Raw genomic sequence first — 17,529 nt, 5'->3', positions numbered from 1 at the left:
AGTCAGTGTTGAAGACAAGGTGATCAAAGTTAAGAGTTTTTAGCATAGTACGTAACCCTGATTCGTATTGCATTGGGTGCTGTGAAATTTCTTGGATGTAAAAACCTAAGATCTAGCCAGATTTTGATTGTCTGAACAAGAACTGGATCTTGTTAATTATTCTTAACATGCCCATTTGATTTTCAGATATAACTGCCAGTTTACTTGACTCTCCGGCTATTTCTAGGGAAGACTCCTGGCATACTCTGTTGAGACACTTTATTCTCAATAGAGTCAACAGGGCTGGATGTTTTCAAAGGAAAGAGAAAATCTCAGATTATTAATGTTCATAACAATGCTGGACGAAATACCTTATCATTAGGACTTGGCTGAACCATTGCTGGGGGGAAATTGCTGTTACTTTAAAATGGTTGATGATCATAGGCTTCAGTAACCATAAAAACACAGCCATTATTGCGATGCCCTAACAAAATCAGTGTTGGCAAAAGCTGGTGGGTATTTATTTCTGAATCTGGAGTTAAATATTATTCTTCTCTCTTCTTAGCACTCATGACAAATGTCATTATTGTGAAAAGTCTGGAAGATTCCAGCTGGCTTTTTCTGTAGATCCAAGGGCAGAACACAAAGCTTGGGATGGCTGTATAATAAATATAACTTTTCTCATAAATAGGGAACTTGAAGCTAAAGGCAGCTACATTCTCCTGCCTAAAGGAGACACACAGATTTCATTGTGACTTAAGTGCTTAAGGTGTCTTTCCATCAGCATTACATTTGCTTCTTGTGATATACAGTCACCCCTTCAAGTTTGCGGACTTGAAAATCCGCGGAGAGGCGACTGCCATTAACCCCAATGGGGTGCGTGCCCGTGGCATGTGCCCCACATGCACGTGCCCCACTCAAGCCTATGGGGCTTGAATATGCATGAGTTTTGGAACTTGTGTGGAGAGTCCGGAATGGATCCCTGCAATTTCCAAGGGGCGACTGTATTCCAAAAATGAAGTTCTAATCATGCTGGTTATACACTCATCCCTCTGCATTTGCTGCGATTAGAGGCACAGGACCCCCTTTAATGTGGAAAAACCGCAAATAACAAAAACACTGTGTTTTTACCTGAGAAAACACCTCTCTAGGGATCTCTAGGTCCTCCAGTGCAACTTTGTGGTCAGCATCTGCCAGACATTGACCACAGAATTGCGTGGAGGAGCTACAAATGCCTAGTGGGGTGTTCTAGGAATTTTGGTTAAAGTTGCGCTGGTGCACCTAGATATTCCTAGTGAGAACATATTAATAAAATCCGTGAATAATCAAATCCACAAAAGTCAAAGCCGCAAATGTGAAGGGATGAGTGTATATTGGTACCCACAGTTGTCTGATTCAGTGATGGAAGAACAAAAGGCCATTGGTCTGATCCAGCTGTTGTTTTATTCTTATTTCTTTATGGGTCTTTCCCATTTGTGAAGTGTTACTTATGGTTCATTATTTTGGTCTACCAGTTCCAGAAGATTATTCGCTAGATTTTTGTTAAATTTAGAGTACATGATGGATTAATACAGGGGAAAAAATCACACGTAGTTACTGATCTCTTTCCTCCCTGTATAGAATTCACTCTAAGTACTTTGTCTTACTTTTTGGCCTTTGGAAATCACTGGGCTTTGTGGAGTTCATACAGCTGTTTTGATGGAGAACTCCAGCAAAACAGATAAAGTAAATTTCAGTCACTGATGTGCAGATTAAAATACACAAACTAATTTCAGCTTTCTGTTTATATGAAACATTCCTTTAACATAGCCTAATATCAAGCACTTAGAGACTGTGGTAGTGGCTAAGAAATATAATGATGTCAAAACTCCTCTGGTGGAGAGAAACAGTAGGCTTAGCAGATGATATTTATTTAAAGTTGACTTGATTCTTTGAACAAGGTTGCCTTCACAAACACTTCTTTTTCCCAGAAGGTGCAGGGCTTTGGGGGATCGACTGGCCACAGTTTCCCTATCCTACATTAGACATTACTAATGCTTTACCACCATGTTAACTTCTGCATTCGACCATCTTTAAAAGCCCACCAAGCAGTCTCCACCCTGAGGTCCCTACCATAAGGAGCTCCGCATATGCCACAGTTGCCCATCCCCATGATCCTCCTAAACTGATCTCTTAAAACTGTTTTATAAGTGTTGTAAGTTTCCTTTCTTAAAACAAAATCTAAGCCATGTGTCCCGCATAGCTCTTTGTAAGGATGACAGAACTTTGGAAAGCCACCTAGAAGTGCTAGTAATGTCATGTTCCCTAGAGTGAAATAGAATTGCTTCTTGAGCCCCACCAGAGAAGATTAGCAGAATTACATAAATGAATATTGGTTTAACTATCAGGAAAGATTCTTCTAGTATTTCTGATGGGCAGATCATAGAATGAAAAAGTTGGAAGAGACCCCTAGGGCCATCCAGTCCAGTCCCCTGCCATGCTGTAATACACAAAGTACTCCCTGAGACAGATGGCCATCCAGCTTCGGTTTGAAAATCTCCAAAGAAGGAGAATCCACCTTACCCTGAGGCAGTATATTCCACTGTTGAACAATTCATACCATCAGGAAGGTCTTCCTTATGTTTAGGTGGAATCTCTTTTCCTGTAGTTTGAATCCATGGAGGTCCATAGTGACTACAGTCTGTGCAGTTATACTTGATGAATACATGCCACACAACAGTCAACTTTGTAACATCCATAGTGTCACAGTATTTTTGTGCTGCAGTTATAATCACTGTAGAGGAAATAATATTGTTAGTACTTCTGTGAGTATTCCCAGAAAGACTAATAGACCTTGAAAGAAATTGCACATGGCTAGGATGGTGTGTGAAATAAGAGGAAAATAATGTGTATCATAAACAAGGTAAAGGTCTTTACAGTTGTATGAGCATTTGCTTCATAGTCTTTCTGAAGAAGGCATGAGTTAGGCTGCTTTTTGTCTTTTGATCTGCACTTTTCAGCTTTCTTTATATTTTCCTATTTTATTTTGGCCAGCTTTGCACTAGTGAGGACTTCCACTCTCAAAGAGACCTTTGAGACTAACTGAGAGAAAGAAGTTGGTGTCATAAGCTTTCTGACCAGATGCATCAGCTTTAAGTCTATGAAAGCTTATGCAAGGACTATATTGAATTCCTACTCTTCTTCCCACTCTTTTTCTGGTGGGCAACCACCTACTGTGCTTTCCTTCTCAAGTGGAAATTGCTTTCTTTTGTTTGGCTACTCCTGTAAAGGATTATACCAATGTGAGTCTTTGAAAATACAGTGTGGTTTGTTTAATGGATCTGACTTTGATTTTTTAGCAAAATAATCTATAAGTGTTGCGGCCTATAATGTTCCGATCCTTTAGTTCGGTCAACTCCGAGGAGGATTTTTACTCTCAGAGAGGTAGCATGTTCTACTTGCAGCAAACTCCATGGATTCTTTCCAAGAGTTCACAGATGAAAACCAAGAGATGTGGCCAAGCAACATCAGAGAGTGGTCCAGATTGTACAAGTTATTAATGAGGAAGGGCACACAAGCTAGAAGAGGCTGCAATGGTTTGCTTTTCCCTGAGCCTGCTGGAAAGAGTAGGACCCCGTCTCCTCCTCATCTCTCCTCTCTGATGACTTGTATCCAAAATACTTTTGCATTTTGAATTCAGGTTGCAGCAATTGAAGTAAACTGGGGGGGTATAGAGGAAAGGAAGAGAAGGAGAGAGAAACTGGGACATTTTAAAAGCAGCTGAAAAAGTAGAGTAATTGGAACTATCTCTTCAAATCAGGACAGTTGAAGGGTTGCTCACCACCTAAAGACATATAGGATGTAAATCCTCAAAGTGGAGACCAGCAAATGCTCCAATGTTCAGGTGCCTTCCCCTGCCATTAAGAGAGGAGCGATGCCACTCTTGCTACGACATAGGAACTGTGGCAGCCATCTGTGTTGTTCTCAGAAAGAAATGGTATGTCATGGATCTCGGCCTCCATTGGCAGCACAGCCATGTGCAGCATATCTCCTGTCAAATTTTATAGATGGTTCAGAACAAAAATTCATTCCCTTTCCAATAGGCCTCTTCTCTAATATTGAAAATATGCACCTTGGCTGGTTGAGCTATGGCCTTCACATTTTGTTCTAAAATATATTTTTGCTGGCATCCTAACCTGCGGTAAGATTGCGATGAATTAGAGGATTAGCATGGAGAAATATCAGACATGTGAATTCATCATGTGTTTTGCTCCTGTTCCATATGTTTCAAGTCATAAGACAAACTGGCTTTTAGAACCCAGCCTCCTGCCTCTCCTGGATTACAGTGCCTGACTCTGGACTTTAGGGTCTCCAACTGCACTTTCTATCTACCGCTAGATATTCAAACCTTCAGTTGATGTCTTTGGGACTTGACACATGCTTGCCCATGTTTCTTGCTCTTTTCTCTCATATTGAGACAAAACATTCTCCCTGCAGACTCTGAAGCCTGGGAGAGATCTGTACCCCTCCTGTCTCTGTGCTATAGTTTCCTAGCCTTTATGGTAACTCTATTCAAGGAATATTACTTCAGTATATGAGAAAGGATCTTCTTCTCATTTCATATGGTTTTTGTCTGAGTAAGTAACAGCCTTTGAAGGATAGAAAGGCAAGGAAGAACTGGATGAAAAAGAGCACCACCGACAGCTGAAATGCAAGTACCCCATTATAACTAGAACAGGGATAAAGATTGAACAGCAACCATTGAGTAGGAGCCGGAGCTTTCAGAGATGTGCAGTAATGACAAGGCAGGACTACACTGTCTAGATGACATCTGACATTGGGAATAGTGGGATTTATCTCATAAGAACTCAGTGAGATGCCCCAGTGTAAGAAGGCACTAGTTAAGTATATTGCATGTAAGACTGAAATGAGATGGAAGTACCGGAGACTTGAATAATCAGCATTTTCTTGTGTAACTAACTGTACTTCCCTCAAAGTCTCTTTGGTTTTGGCACTGGAAATACCCATCAAAAACCTGTGGCTTGTTAAAACCAACCTCACATATTAGTGCATGTGAGCAAATGTTTGGAAATTGTATTTAGAATCAGCAGTGCCAACTGCACATAAAATATTCGTGGAAAGAATTTGCCATGACCAGAAAACATTTCTTTTTAAAAAACAACAACAAGTAGCCCATTTTAGTTAGCTGTTTGGAGTTCAGCTTATACTCTGAATTCTCCAGCTTCTTAGTTCATTGAAGGTTTGTGGGAGTGCATGTCTAAAACCATTGGTTAAGATATAAATTATCCCAAACTATATAAATATTGACAAAATCTGTTCATGTGCATACATTTATATTTAAGAGCCTAATATGAGAACAGTGCGGATGCAATGTATTGAAGGTGCTGCTTACTCAAGGCTTCCGTGTTGGATTATGGGATAAAGTATGAAATAAGAACAGAAAGTGCATTCTTGCCACATTTGGGAACGACTGAGTTCTCTCTGTCTCTAATAGTATAATTTTTGTTATCAACAAAGAAAGAATGAAAGAAAATGGCATTCCTTACCCAGCAGCATATTATTTCTAGGAGAATATCTTGGTGGGGGAAAAACATATGTCCATTATCTCTGCACCTTTTCTCCTCTGCATTTTCCTAAATCCAGCCATCGCCATTAAACACATAAAGACCAGACCTATGTTTTATTTTGCATGGTACTGATGCCTTTACTGATGAAGATGCATCCCTCTTTAAGGTTTCGTGAAATTTTCGTGTCTCATCAAACAGTTTGAAAGTATTTTATATAACTTCACTAACAAAAACAAAATCTTCCTGAATGGAGCACAACACTCACTTTAACTCTTCAAAACAAAAAGAATTGCAATCTTCAGCAATACTCTTGTGATACACCATTTTAAACCCATAGAAAAATAAAACAGATGGTGTGCCCCTAACCTTTAAGTGGATACATGTATTCAGAAGCCAGTTTGTGTTTAGCTAACTCTTTGCCATCAAACATCTCTCTTTCCTTCCAGTTCTAAAAATCAGAACCAGACCAAATATGTAAGTGGATTCTTTTCACAAGATTCTTTGCAAATCTCTTCTTGGTATGCTTTGCCAAAGTGAACCTTTCTCGACTCTTGGCACTTTTTATAATATCTAACCTAAGGCCTTGTTTAGCATCCAGTAAAACAAGTTGATTATTCTGTGCAGTGGTCCAGGTGAAGTACCATATGTTTTACGAAATGCAAGGAGGGCAGGGAGGAAGAGGAGCTGCCCTAGTGGCTTCCTGGGCCAGGGGAGAATATGCCAGGATGCTTGGAGGAGAAAAAGAGTTGGTACTGCCTTAGCACCTGCCATTTCATTGTTGAAAATTTGTCCCTCCGAAAACTTGTTTTCTCCAGTTGAACAGGACTCTGTTGCATCTACTAGGGGTTCTAAATTATCTACTAGGGGTTCTCATTTCAGATAGCTTAATAATCACTGTTTAGTGCTAGTGGTAGATACAAAGTACTGGTATGTACTGCTTCTTTCTAATTTGATGGCACCTTTTCATCGGAGGCCATTTGTGTGAAGCTAAGGCAGTGGGCAGAACCATACAGTCTTTATTTGGGTCTGTACTGTTGTGTTAATGGTCCGGTTACAGTTCAATAATAGGCTGAACTAACAAAATGTGCACCTCTGAGATTTGTTGTGCAATTTTTCATAGCTGAAAAATAAAAAGTTCAGCAACAAAGTGTTTCCACTGCAAATCCCTTTGTTAGATACTGATGTTGCTAATCATGCCTCCAGATTGGCTTGTTGATGTTTCGCAGCAGCACAGATGCTGCAAATCTGCATTTTGTAGTTTACTTCATAAGGACTAATTTGATACGGTTGTGTTAAAAGGCTTTTCCATCAACCTGTTGATTTCTATGGTATTTGCAAGCGGTGGCAGCGCAGGGGGGGTGGGGTAGGCTTTGTGTTTTGACATGTCTAACATTAGCCATTAGTCATTAATTATTCTGAAGTGGAACACTTGCTGCAGGGAGTTGTATTTAAAAATGTACCATGTCTGTTTTTTTGTCTGCTTCAAGTCTACTTCATGATCTTTGTTTTCCAAAGGAATGCCAAGTGTTGGAAAACAGCACTTAAATGCGGCACTGTGAAAATTCTCTCCAGGCTTTATCCTGATGTGTGAATAGACAGCTTGTAACTGTCAGAACTTGCAGAATCATATGGATCCTCTTTTCTCTATCGGGTCAATACTAAGGGCTGTCTTCCTATTCACGCTGTGTGTTGAATGATCAATATTAGGGGTGCCTCCCTATTCACTTGTGTGTTGAATGACAGTGATGATGGGTCTGGTTAGTCTATTCATACTCAATAAATCATGTGTTTGAATTGATGTTTAATCTGCATAAATTCATATACGGATAAGCAGTACTGTAATTCCGAAGTACAAAGGCATTTTTTGACTTCCTGAACATGACTCACATGGACCCAGCTGTGTCCCATTCATTGCCTATTTCAGGGCTGCATAGCCCAGGAACCCTATGCATAAGAGTTTTTATTTGCCAGCCACCTTGGGTCCCTCCCTGGCAGAAAGGCAGAGTAGAAATTAAAGAAATAAAATACATAAATTGGATTCGCTTTTTGGTTTCTCTGCTTGGTGTGACAGGGAATACATAGAGAAAGGGTTACACCCATCACTGCCTGCAGGGAGACAAAGAATTACATGACAAGGTGCCTACTCTGGCCCTTCCTTCAGTTATTCTCTCTGCCTGGCCCAGAACAGAGAAACTTCTGCAAGCTCTTTTGTATGTTTTCTGGGTTCTGTCGGCAATTTCTGTAACCTTTTCTCTGTCAATGTATGCACATCTAAACTTTTGTTCTTACCTTCCTGTTAAGAAAACTCCTCTGACTTGCTCCAGCTGGAATCCTGTGTTGATGTCACTGTGCTGGCATTGGCAGCAGTGGCACAACAAGGAGCGAAAAGGCCGTGGGCACAGTAGCAGCGAGGAAAAGCACATCTAGTCATTGGGAGGGAAGGCTGCTGCTTCTGAGTTGCCTGTTTCTGCCAAGCTTGGCGTCCAGGTGGGTCTTGAAGCCAGAGTGTTTTAGGAAGGCTGGCTTCAAAAATCACTGTCCTGTGCCACAGGCTGCTTTCCAAGCTACCCTTCCCTAAACACTCTGGCATCGAGGACTTACCAGGGAGACGGGCTTTGAAGAAACAGGCTGCTGATAGCTAGCAGCCTTCCCTAATAATAATAATAATAATAATAATAATAATAATAATAATAATAATAATAAATTTATATACCACCTTTCCAAAAAGATCAAAGCGGCTCTTGACTTAAGTTACAACAACTTTATCTTCCCTGACTACCACTGAGCACTCCTGCAAAACATGCAGCTGCTAATACAACAGTGTAAGTCATCAGTACATGCTGCGCCGACAAGATTCTTGCCCTTCTCTCCCGTTTCCTCATAGATCCAGTAGGGAAGGACACACATTGATGCTAAAAGAGAAAAAGAGGAAATCTTCCTTGGAGTAAGGCAGGTTCAACCACATTGCTGGCCTTAGCAAGAGTACACCTTACTTCTTGTTTGCAATACACAATGCCTGTCCTATTAATTGCCTTTCTTTAAATGTGTCTGTTGACCAAAAGCAACATGACAAGAGAAAATTGATCAGTTTTTAATCAGGTTTTTTCTTTAAAACATGTGGCTTTGTTTTTAGCTCAGGTTCATTGTTTGCAAGTTCCACAGGGGAAAGAATCTGCTACTAGCGGTGTAGTTCTTTACTTCCAAGTTAACAAAAGGATGTTGCAAAGTTAACTTTCTAAAAATAGAGACTTCTGTTATCTCTCCCTTATAAGGCTTCTCTAATGACTACTTCCCTGTTCATTCAAAAGGACTTTTCTGATCTCACATCCAAAAGATCTCAGCAGCTGAAGTAATTCTATGTATTTATTGGAATGTTAATCCATGATGGTATTCCAGTGGCATCTTTTTGTAGGGTCTGGATTCTCAGAAGTGCATTTTTCTCAGTCCCAGTAGCCTACAGATCATTGACTGCTCTGTGGTGAGGACTGAAGATGGCAATCTAAAAAATTTGCTGGATGCTGAAGTACACATGAGGACATTGTGTCTGAAGAAAAGAATGTCCATTTCCCAGATGGAATGCTTCCATTTCTTTTTTTTCTAATTTGGAAATTTCTAGTATTAGTTTATTTTTTTATCCACAGATTACAATTCAATCAGTCCTCCCTATCCATGGCTTTGTTAATCCATGGATTGAAGCACCCATGGCTTGCAGATGTTTTAAAAATATATGTAAATTCCAAAAATCAAACCTTGTCTTTGCCATTTTATATAAGGGACACCATTTTACTATGCCACTGTATTTTAATGGACCTGAGCACCCATAGATTTTGTTACCCACGAGGGATCTTGGAGCCAAACCCCAGCGGATAACAAGGGCCCACTGCATCTAAGTCTAAGGAATCTACGTTTCACTTTCACAGCTGCTGTTCCTGTTATTTTAGTTGTGGGATTTATCAAGAGAGTTTGATGCGATAAAACCACACGACTACAGCGTTAGGAGCCAACGCTGTGTTTCTGAAATCTTAGAGCGTTCTTTCCAAGGCAGGGCAAGAAAACATGGGGGAAATGTCATTTTAATCGAAAATGCATTCTCTCTCCAAGAAGAAAAAGACAGAAAGAAAATGGAAAGTTTAATGTGGAAATGTAGCAGTATTTGTTTTAGGGTTTTTTAAAGAAACTACAGGTTATTTCCTGAACAACACTTTTATTGTATTGCACAGCGGGAAAAGCTGTAAAAGCTCTGTATTTGACACATAAAGATTTCAGAAATGTTTCATTATTCCTAAGGTGGCCATTCATACCAAGAAAGGAAATGCAAAATTGCAAGAAGGGAGACACCATGTTGTAACTGAATGCTGGACTAAGGTGATAAGAATCCAGGGTTCAAATCCCCACTCAGCCATGGAAACCCACTGGGTGACTTTGGGCAAATCACACACCTTCAGCCTCACAAGAGGGCAATGGCAAACTCCCGCTGAATAATTTTTTCCAAGGAATGCTATGATAAATTTGCGACGGGTTGACTGTCTGCCTATCTATCTATGAGTCTATTTTTCTATCCACCCATCTCTCAGTTTCAAATTCTGTAGCGATCACTGTAATTCAAATACGAATGCAATAAATCTCATTATAGTGGGGGCGAGCAACTTAAAGCTCCTTTCTCCCCCTTGTTTGTTTCTTTTTATACTAAATGCAACACCACAGGAAATGTGGCTTAAAAGATTGTAAGAGTACTAAAAATGAATGCATGGTGATGATCAGCATAATCCCATTCATTTGTGTATGAATGGCTAATTGGGGACCTTTGGCATTCTTGTGGAGTCATAGAGTTGGAAGAGACCCCAAGGGCCATCCAGTCCAATCCCCTGCCATGCAGGAACTCACAGTCAAAGCATCCCTGGCAGATGGCCATCCAGCCTCTGTTTAAAGACTTCCAAAGAAGGAGACTCCACCACTTTCTGAGGAAGTGTCTTCTACTGTTGAACAGTTATTACCATCAGCAAGTTCCTTCTAATGTTGAGGTGGAATATCTTTTCCTATAGTTTGAGTCCATTGTTCCAGGTCCTATTCTCTGGAGCAGCAGAAAACATATGACATCCCTTCAAATATTTAAATAGGGCTATCGTATCACCTCTTAACCTTCTCTTCTCCAGGCTAAGCATACCCAGCTCCCTACATTGCTCCTCATAGGGCATGGTTTCCAGACCCTTCACCATTTTAGTTGCCCTCCTTTGGACACGTTCCAGCTTCTCAACATCCTCTTTGAATGTTGATGCCCAGAACTGGACACAATATTCCATTAAGAGAATCCGGTTGGACTCCATTCTCCTTTACTCCATTCTTCGTTTCATGATTCAGTACATAGATTTAAAACGATAAAGGGCAGGCCATAGCGTTATGAGGTGGTGGAGAACAGAACTGTTTGTGGCTTGGATATTGAATTGTGCTCCCCAAGATCATCTGATATGCATAGTTTGAGAGAGGACACAGTCCTAACACCCGTGTTAAGCTGCCTATCTAGCCAACTTCCCAAATAACTGGGGAATACAGAGCATTAGGCAATAAAATTGTCCAGCCTTGACACTAGGGCATTGCAGAATGGCATGGTTCTTGCACACTTGCCAGAAAGGTTAGCCATCACAATAGTATCCATAAAACGTTAATAGCATTAAAGAAGTGCATCTGTAAGGCTAATTCTGGTAGCATCCAGTTAATAAACGTAAGTCATGGGATTTCTGCTTTCTCTTGTTGATAGCTGTTTGCAATAAAGAAAAGACCCTTGACACGATAGTTTGCATATGTTAGAATTTTAAATTACTGCATTTATTTATTTTTAATCATTCTGTTTCAAACGTATCCTGCTTGATCAGCCTGACAGCAGATCTTTAAAACAGCACACATTATATAAACTGTATTGTTCAGCGCAATCGCTCAAAATTGTAATTATAATATAGTAGCAGCCATAGTCATACCAAGGAAGGCAAGGAGCCAAAAGTCTTCAGAAAAAGGAAAATTGACATACTTAAAAAAAACAAAACACGTCAGCATAGACTGGATTTTCCAGAGAGTTAGGGCAGAGATTCGGTTCATCAGCTGAGAAAGTCTTGAGATGTTACTCTGACTTACATCTAGAAACTAGAGAATAACTGCCATCCATGAAATAAAATATCTAGTTGAGGCTTCCACTGTGTTGCTAAATATTTCCCTAGTAAGCATACCATGGACATAGGTTGTTCAGCAGCTGCAGTGTCATTTCATCCATTGAGAGTTTAGGTTTTCTGAATATTTCCATTGACAACAGCTGCTTCTGTGTACATGCTAACTCTCCGGTTTGCAAAGGTTGTTCATACACATGCACAGTTGTCAGTGTATTATGTTCCTTAAGGAGTCATTTAACTTTAAAAGACAAAAGAGTTAAGTGGAAATGAATTAACCTTAAAATAGTTACAATCCAGAATGATGGTGCAGCTACGTAGTAAAAATCAGTTTTCTTCCAGTGCATTGCACGGTTTCAACAGAATGCATTGAATAGACAGGATGATGGCATTATTGCCAAAGTCTGTTATGGGCCCTATAAATGACAGCATTTTACAACATTGTTTTGCAATAAAAATGTCAAGATCTGTAAGAACTGGATAAAGCATACTCTGTTCCAAAACACAAAGCGGGGTTTCAGCTGTGAGTTTCTCAATAAAATAAATTAAATAATCATATAAAGGAATAACTTAGACCTTTGCTGTCAAGCTTGAAAAATGAAAATGCATGTTTCAATTTTAGATTATGTAATGCGACTTCCTTCACAAACCTTTGCAACCATATTCTTTTTGGACTAATGCGAAGTAGTGGTGTGGGCAAAGAAAGGAAACTACGTGGAATATTTTCCTGGACAGTTTTGGAGAAAGCTAGATTGGGTGGTTTGGTGAATCAGAGGCCCTCAAGAGTCTTTGTCCCATTAGCTGCATGTGTTTCTGCAAAAGGCTCTTTCCAGAATAGTATTAGCTGGCGACCAATATGGAAAACCAATAAAATGAGTCAGGACCAGCCTAGGACCTCCAGTGGATAACCTGAATGTCCTTCCTTTTGAGTTTATTGAATGCTAGAAATCGCTTCTTAATTTATATTTAAACCGTTCTGATTTAATCAAAGTTAATTTGCTTCCTTCCCCCTCCTTTGTAGTACTAGTTTAAATGAATAAAATAAACTGCAAGGATACATTGAGCCTTAAATGCTATTTCCAGATTTCCACTTTAATAGCCAAGGAGACTGACTCAAAAGAAGAAGAAGAAAGAGGGAGGTTAGATTTTCCTATGCTTGTGAACTCTGTAAACATGGCCAGTCCACGTGTTTGTGGTGCAGGAGAGAGAAGAAGCCACACTCAATTCATACTCTATTCCATGCACATGGCTCTCTTGGCTTTTAGGATGACCTGAAGTGGCCTTCCTCAGCCTAGGTGGTTGATTCTGGGCATTATAGTCCAATATTTCTGCAGAGCACAAAGTTGGAGAAGCCTGCTGTATCGTCTGATTCTTGTGGCTGAGATTCAGGAAGACAGACATATGCAAAAAGTTTCATCAGCCACAATAATTTTTAAAAATCCTTTTCTAAATGGCAGATTCTTCTCTTAAGTCAAGAATTGCTGTGAGTTCAAAAATTGATTTGCTAACGGAATCTGCTGTTGGAAAAAGTTATGTCCAAACCCCGCTTGTAGACACAGAATGAGTCGCATGGTTATCGAAATCCTTTTCTATAACAAGACTAATGACTGCCAGTTAAATTTCATTGGAAGCTCTCCACTGAAGTTGTCAAGCGACAGTCGGAAGACTTCCTTGGATTATGTCACTTACGTTACGAAGAGAAAGATTTCAAAATGTTAGGAGCAAAAGAGCATGGACAAAGCAGATATTCCTGATTTTTCTGATCGTTTCTCAACTCTGTTCACTTCTTTGATGTTTGCCCATACCTCAACATTTTTAATTTTTAAAACATTTCTTGATAGAGCCAAATTCTATAGGTTTGCTGTAGGCCCTAAGCTACTAAGGAAATTGAATTTGAAGTGGAGTTTGACGTCTTCTAGAAGAAAATAGAATCCTGTGCTTCCACATAAAAGTTGTATACATCAGTCTTTTTTAATCTTAATGAAAGCAGCATGATATTGAGCAAGATCTTTCTGTGAAATTGAGTAAGCTCCTTTGAATTGTTTTAATAACAGACATTTCAGGGAAATGTTAATGTCAACTAATGAGAACTTCTCATTATTAAATTACACATAAATCTTGAATCAGTCTCTCCCACCATTCTTAGCGCTGTTTGCCCATGCGCAACAGGAATAGCACCAGCCAAGTGCTGAGCAGATTTTACTCCAGAGCTAATCCCAGCATAGCAAATGTGGGCATTTGAGTCAAGGAATAGCTTTCTCATCATAGAATTTTAAAGCTGGAAGGAACTCCAAGGATCATCTAGCCTTGAGGTGGCACTTTCCCCATTCCTATTCTATGGTTATATATTACAATTGAGAGTAAAATATGAAAGCCTCATTATAATAATAATAAGATTTATTTATCGCTTTCTTCACTTGCCAGAGCAAGGACTGTTGGGGACCTCTCTATGGCATCACTACTCCTCTTTGGAAAATGTTGCAGACCTGCACACCAGTGCATTCTAGCTAACTCCTTAGACTCTCTCCTGAATAATTCCTCATTATATTTGCCTATAAGTCATACCTCTATAAAAGTTTATTTTTCACATAGGGTTTTCCCCCCTTTTCCTGGTTCACTGCAAGACCATTGTGTTGATACATCACGTGCATAACCATAGTACAGTCTTATAAAAGGTATTATTAAAAGCTACACTCATATGACCCCACCAAGCATTTTACCATTAATCCCTTCTTTCTTCTTCTCCTGAGTAGAATTGTCCAAACAAGATAAAATCCTGATTTGTTTTCAGTTTTTTCGCAGACTTGCTATGAATAAGCATAAGCCCAAGCCAACCACCCAATCTCCTCCCTCTCCCCTATATCATAGCCTACTTTTCCCTTTGCAAGTTTTCACAGGTAGACCCAGTAGTCTGTAATTCTCAACCATGTGTGTGTGTATGGATTCTAACTTCTGTATAAGTCTTGCAATAAAAATAATGACATGCTTGTCATTCATTTTTGAGCAAGAGTCCATGTATGACTAATGCCTTCCCCATAAAGCCATGGCTTCTCCTGTTGAGTCATGAACTTAATAAATGTCTTTACTAGTACAGGAAACCCGGGGGGGGGGGGGGAGTACAACCTCAGCATGATCATTTTCTGCTGTGTTTTGAACCAAGGAAGATGTGCAAACAATAAGATTGCTCTGGGTTGCTGAGGGGCGAGTTTGAGGCAATGTCAAGACTCGAATTGTGAGAAGCACAAAGACTCTGGTTATGGAAAGGGAAACTAAAGTCAATGGGAATGTTTTGGTGGGGATGGGTAGGGCATCTTGCATAACTGTCCAAGCTCCAGAATCACTGCTGCTAACTCCCACAGTGAAGGATGTTTGAAATGGAATAAAGTGGAAAGGCCATACTGCAAGAGGAATACATGTATAAAGTAGTTTGTTTAGTTTTGTTTCATTTCTCCCTGGACTATTCCAGACAAAATGTGTCAAGTCCCTTGACCATACTAAAGCAATTTTGAGAGCTGGTTTTGAGATCCTACCATCCCCACCCCTTCTCTGGTATGAATTACTGTACCCTGTTCCCTGTTGTGAGCATGAACCAAGATGGATCCTTATGCATTAATGGTAGTGGGCAGGTTTGATGGTTCAAACAGCTTCAGACTCTGACCAAGTTTTTGTCACTGTTTAACAATGTTTAACAATATTTAGAGCAACCAAGGAAAAAGTGTGGGCAATTCATGTGTGGAATGGGATCCTTAATCTAAAGTTACTCTTGGTTAGGACATTGCTGCATTCTCACATTCTCTGTGCACCAGTATATATACTAAAAAAAAAAACAAACCAAGCAACTGTAGCATTTCCCTTTTCTGATTAAATTCCTATATTTGGAACTAAAGGATACGTAAGAAAGTATTCTGGTCCAGTATGGCAGGGAATCAGGTCAGTAGAACTGTGTAGTTCTGAACACATCCAGCTTTCAGTGATCTAATGTTTTTGTTTGTTGTAACTGAATTGGCTTGTCATGCCTCATTTAATTTTCTCCTTTAATTTCAGGGATTTATCTGTTGGATTTAATCTACATTGATTCGGCATATCCTGCCTCAGGCAGCATTATGGAGAATGAACAAAGATCTAATCAAATGAACAATATCCTCCGAATAATTGCTGATTTGCAAGTCTCCTGTAGCTACGGTTGGTCATTTTCCTCTTTACCAATATTATATTAATTTAAAAAAACTAGTAGTGAATTTGTCTTGGTAAGGATATTGTACCTTACATCATTCATAAAACTAAACCATTAATCTGTACCTCCTGTGTGATTTCAGCTTTAATGTCAAATTAGGCAATAAGATTGTCATGTGTTAGTTTTGGTGGGCCATCATAAAGTTGCAGGCATCCCTAAATATATAGTGTGTATAGTGTGAGGAGATACATAGGAAGGCTGCACATTGAAGACAGTGTAATACGAAACCCTAATACTGTAAATGTCTTATGAGTGAGGCAGTGCAATTGCACGGTAAAGGCTTCACCTGTAAGCACCTCATCTTACATTCTCTCTCCTTATCCCTTGTGAATTCATTCAGAAGGCAATGTACAGTACATCAGAAACCATACCTTGTCCATAACTTCTGTGGGGCAAATGAGCATATCTTGAGATCGTATGCCCATGCAGTGCTCAGTGACAGTGGAGTCTTAGGAACATTGTGGGATGCTTTTTAGTCGAGAATCTTCAGTTTCATTTCAAAAGGGAGAGTAGGAGAAAAGAAATGTTGAAGCATATGGTTGAAACAAAGAAGGAGCTGCTTTGTTTCTTGACAGTTTTGGAATTTATATGGATTTTTTTTTAAATACAGATCACCTTATAACATTACCCCATGTGCAAAAATACTTAAAGTCTGTCCGGTACATTGAAGAACTTCAGAAGTTTGTGGAAGATGACAACTACAAGTAAGTACTATCCCTTCTTTTCCCTCAGCTGACTTCATGGAAAAGATGGTCTAGCTATAGACTAGAATAAAAACTGTTTCAAAGTATTCCTGGCAAGGATGTACATAGTTGTTGTTGTTTTTTTAAAAAAGATTTAAACAGTGATGATATTGTCAGAGGTCTGAATGAAACCCCAGATGGATCTTGCTATAAGATCTAACCTCCTCTCCAAAATAAGACCATTTTGTAAAGTCTAAATAGGGGAAAAACCAGTAAGTTTATTCACTGTCTCATTGCCATTGAAGCCTTCTGCTCTTAAACTGAATAATACTTTGTCAGTGATGCACATGAACTAGGTTCAGGAGACCACATTTTCTACTATGTGATGTTTTAGGAGTCATGTCTTCTTGGTTACTGGCTGGACTAAATAAATCATGAGAGTTAAAAGGAGTTCTTTTCAAAGTCAAGTCTCTTGGCCTTTCCTATTACTGTATTCCCTTTTCCCAATCCTATCCCATTCTAGTCAGGAAATGTCTTTCTAAGTGTTTCATAACTTATATAATTTATTTTACAATTTTAAGCTCAGGTTCAGCTATCATAAAGCTATCATTTCCTGGGTCATTTCCCCACTGGAGCAAAGTGAGGGCAAATAGGCTGCATGCGTCAGCATGATGCTCATTGCATTGTAGCTTAAAACGTTCATTGTGTGCCAACATTTTCATGGAAATGTATGGTTGCTTTTAGTAATTACAGAATTGCTCTGGAGCTTGAAACCAATGGTATCACCTATGGGTGCAAGGCAAAATGTACGCTCTACAGCCAACATTTGAATCACGCTACAACTACTCCAAAAACCCACAGAACAGTTTCCAGAGTTTGATCTTGGGACTAAAAATGAACAAATCTGCAGA

General features: G+C 39.5%; 1 protein-coding gene across 7 annotated transcripts in view; it reads left to right on the top strand.

Moving 5' to 3' along the window:
* Positions 1–17,529, top strand: part of RALGPS1 (Ral GEF with PH domain and SH3 binding motif 1) — a 134,027-nt gene that overhangs the window by 75,421 nt on the left and 41,077 nt on the right. For all 7 annotated transcript variants that reach the window (XM_042479187.1, XM_042479186.1, XM_042479184.1 and 4 more), the window contains 2 exons: positions 15,746–15,883; positions 16,546–16,639. In XM_042479187.1, coding sequence (XP_042335121.1) covers positions 15,746–15,883; positions 16,546–16,639 — 232 coding nt within the window. The remainder of the gene's footprint in view (positions 1–15,745; positions 15,884–16,545; positions 16,640–17,529) is intronic.

This window comes from Sceloporus undulatus, chromosome 7 (assembly GCF_019175285.1).
Source record: "Sceloporus undulatus isolate JIND9_A2432 ecotype Alabama chromosome 7, SceUnd_v1.1, whole genome shotgun sequence".
NCBI classification, from domain to species: Eukaryota; Metazoa; Chordata; class Lepidosauria; order Squamata; family Phrynosomatidae; genus Sceloporus; species Sceloporus undulatus.
This window is presented reverse-complemented; position numbering and strand designations above follow the sequence as displayed.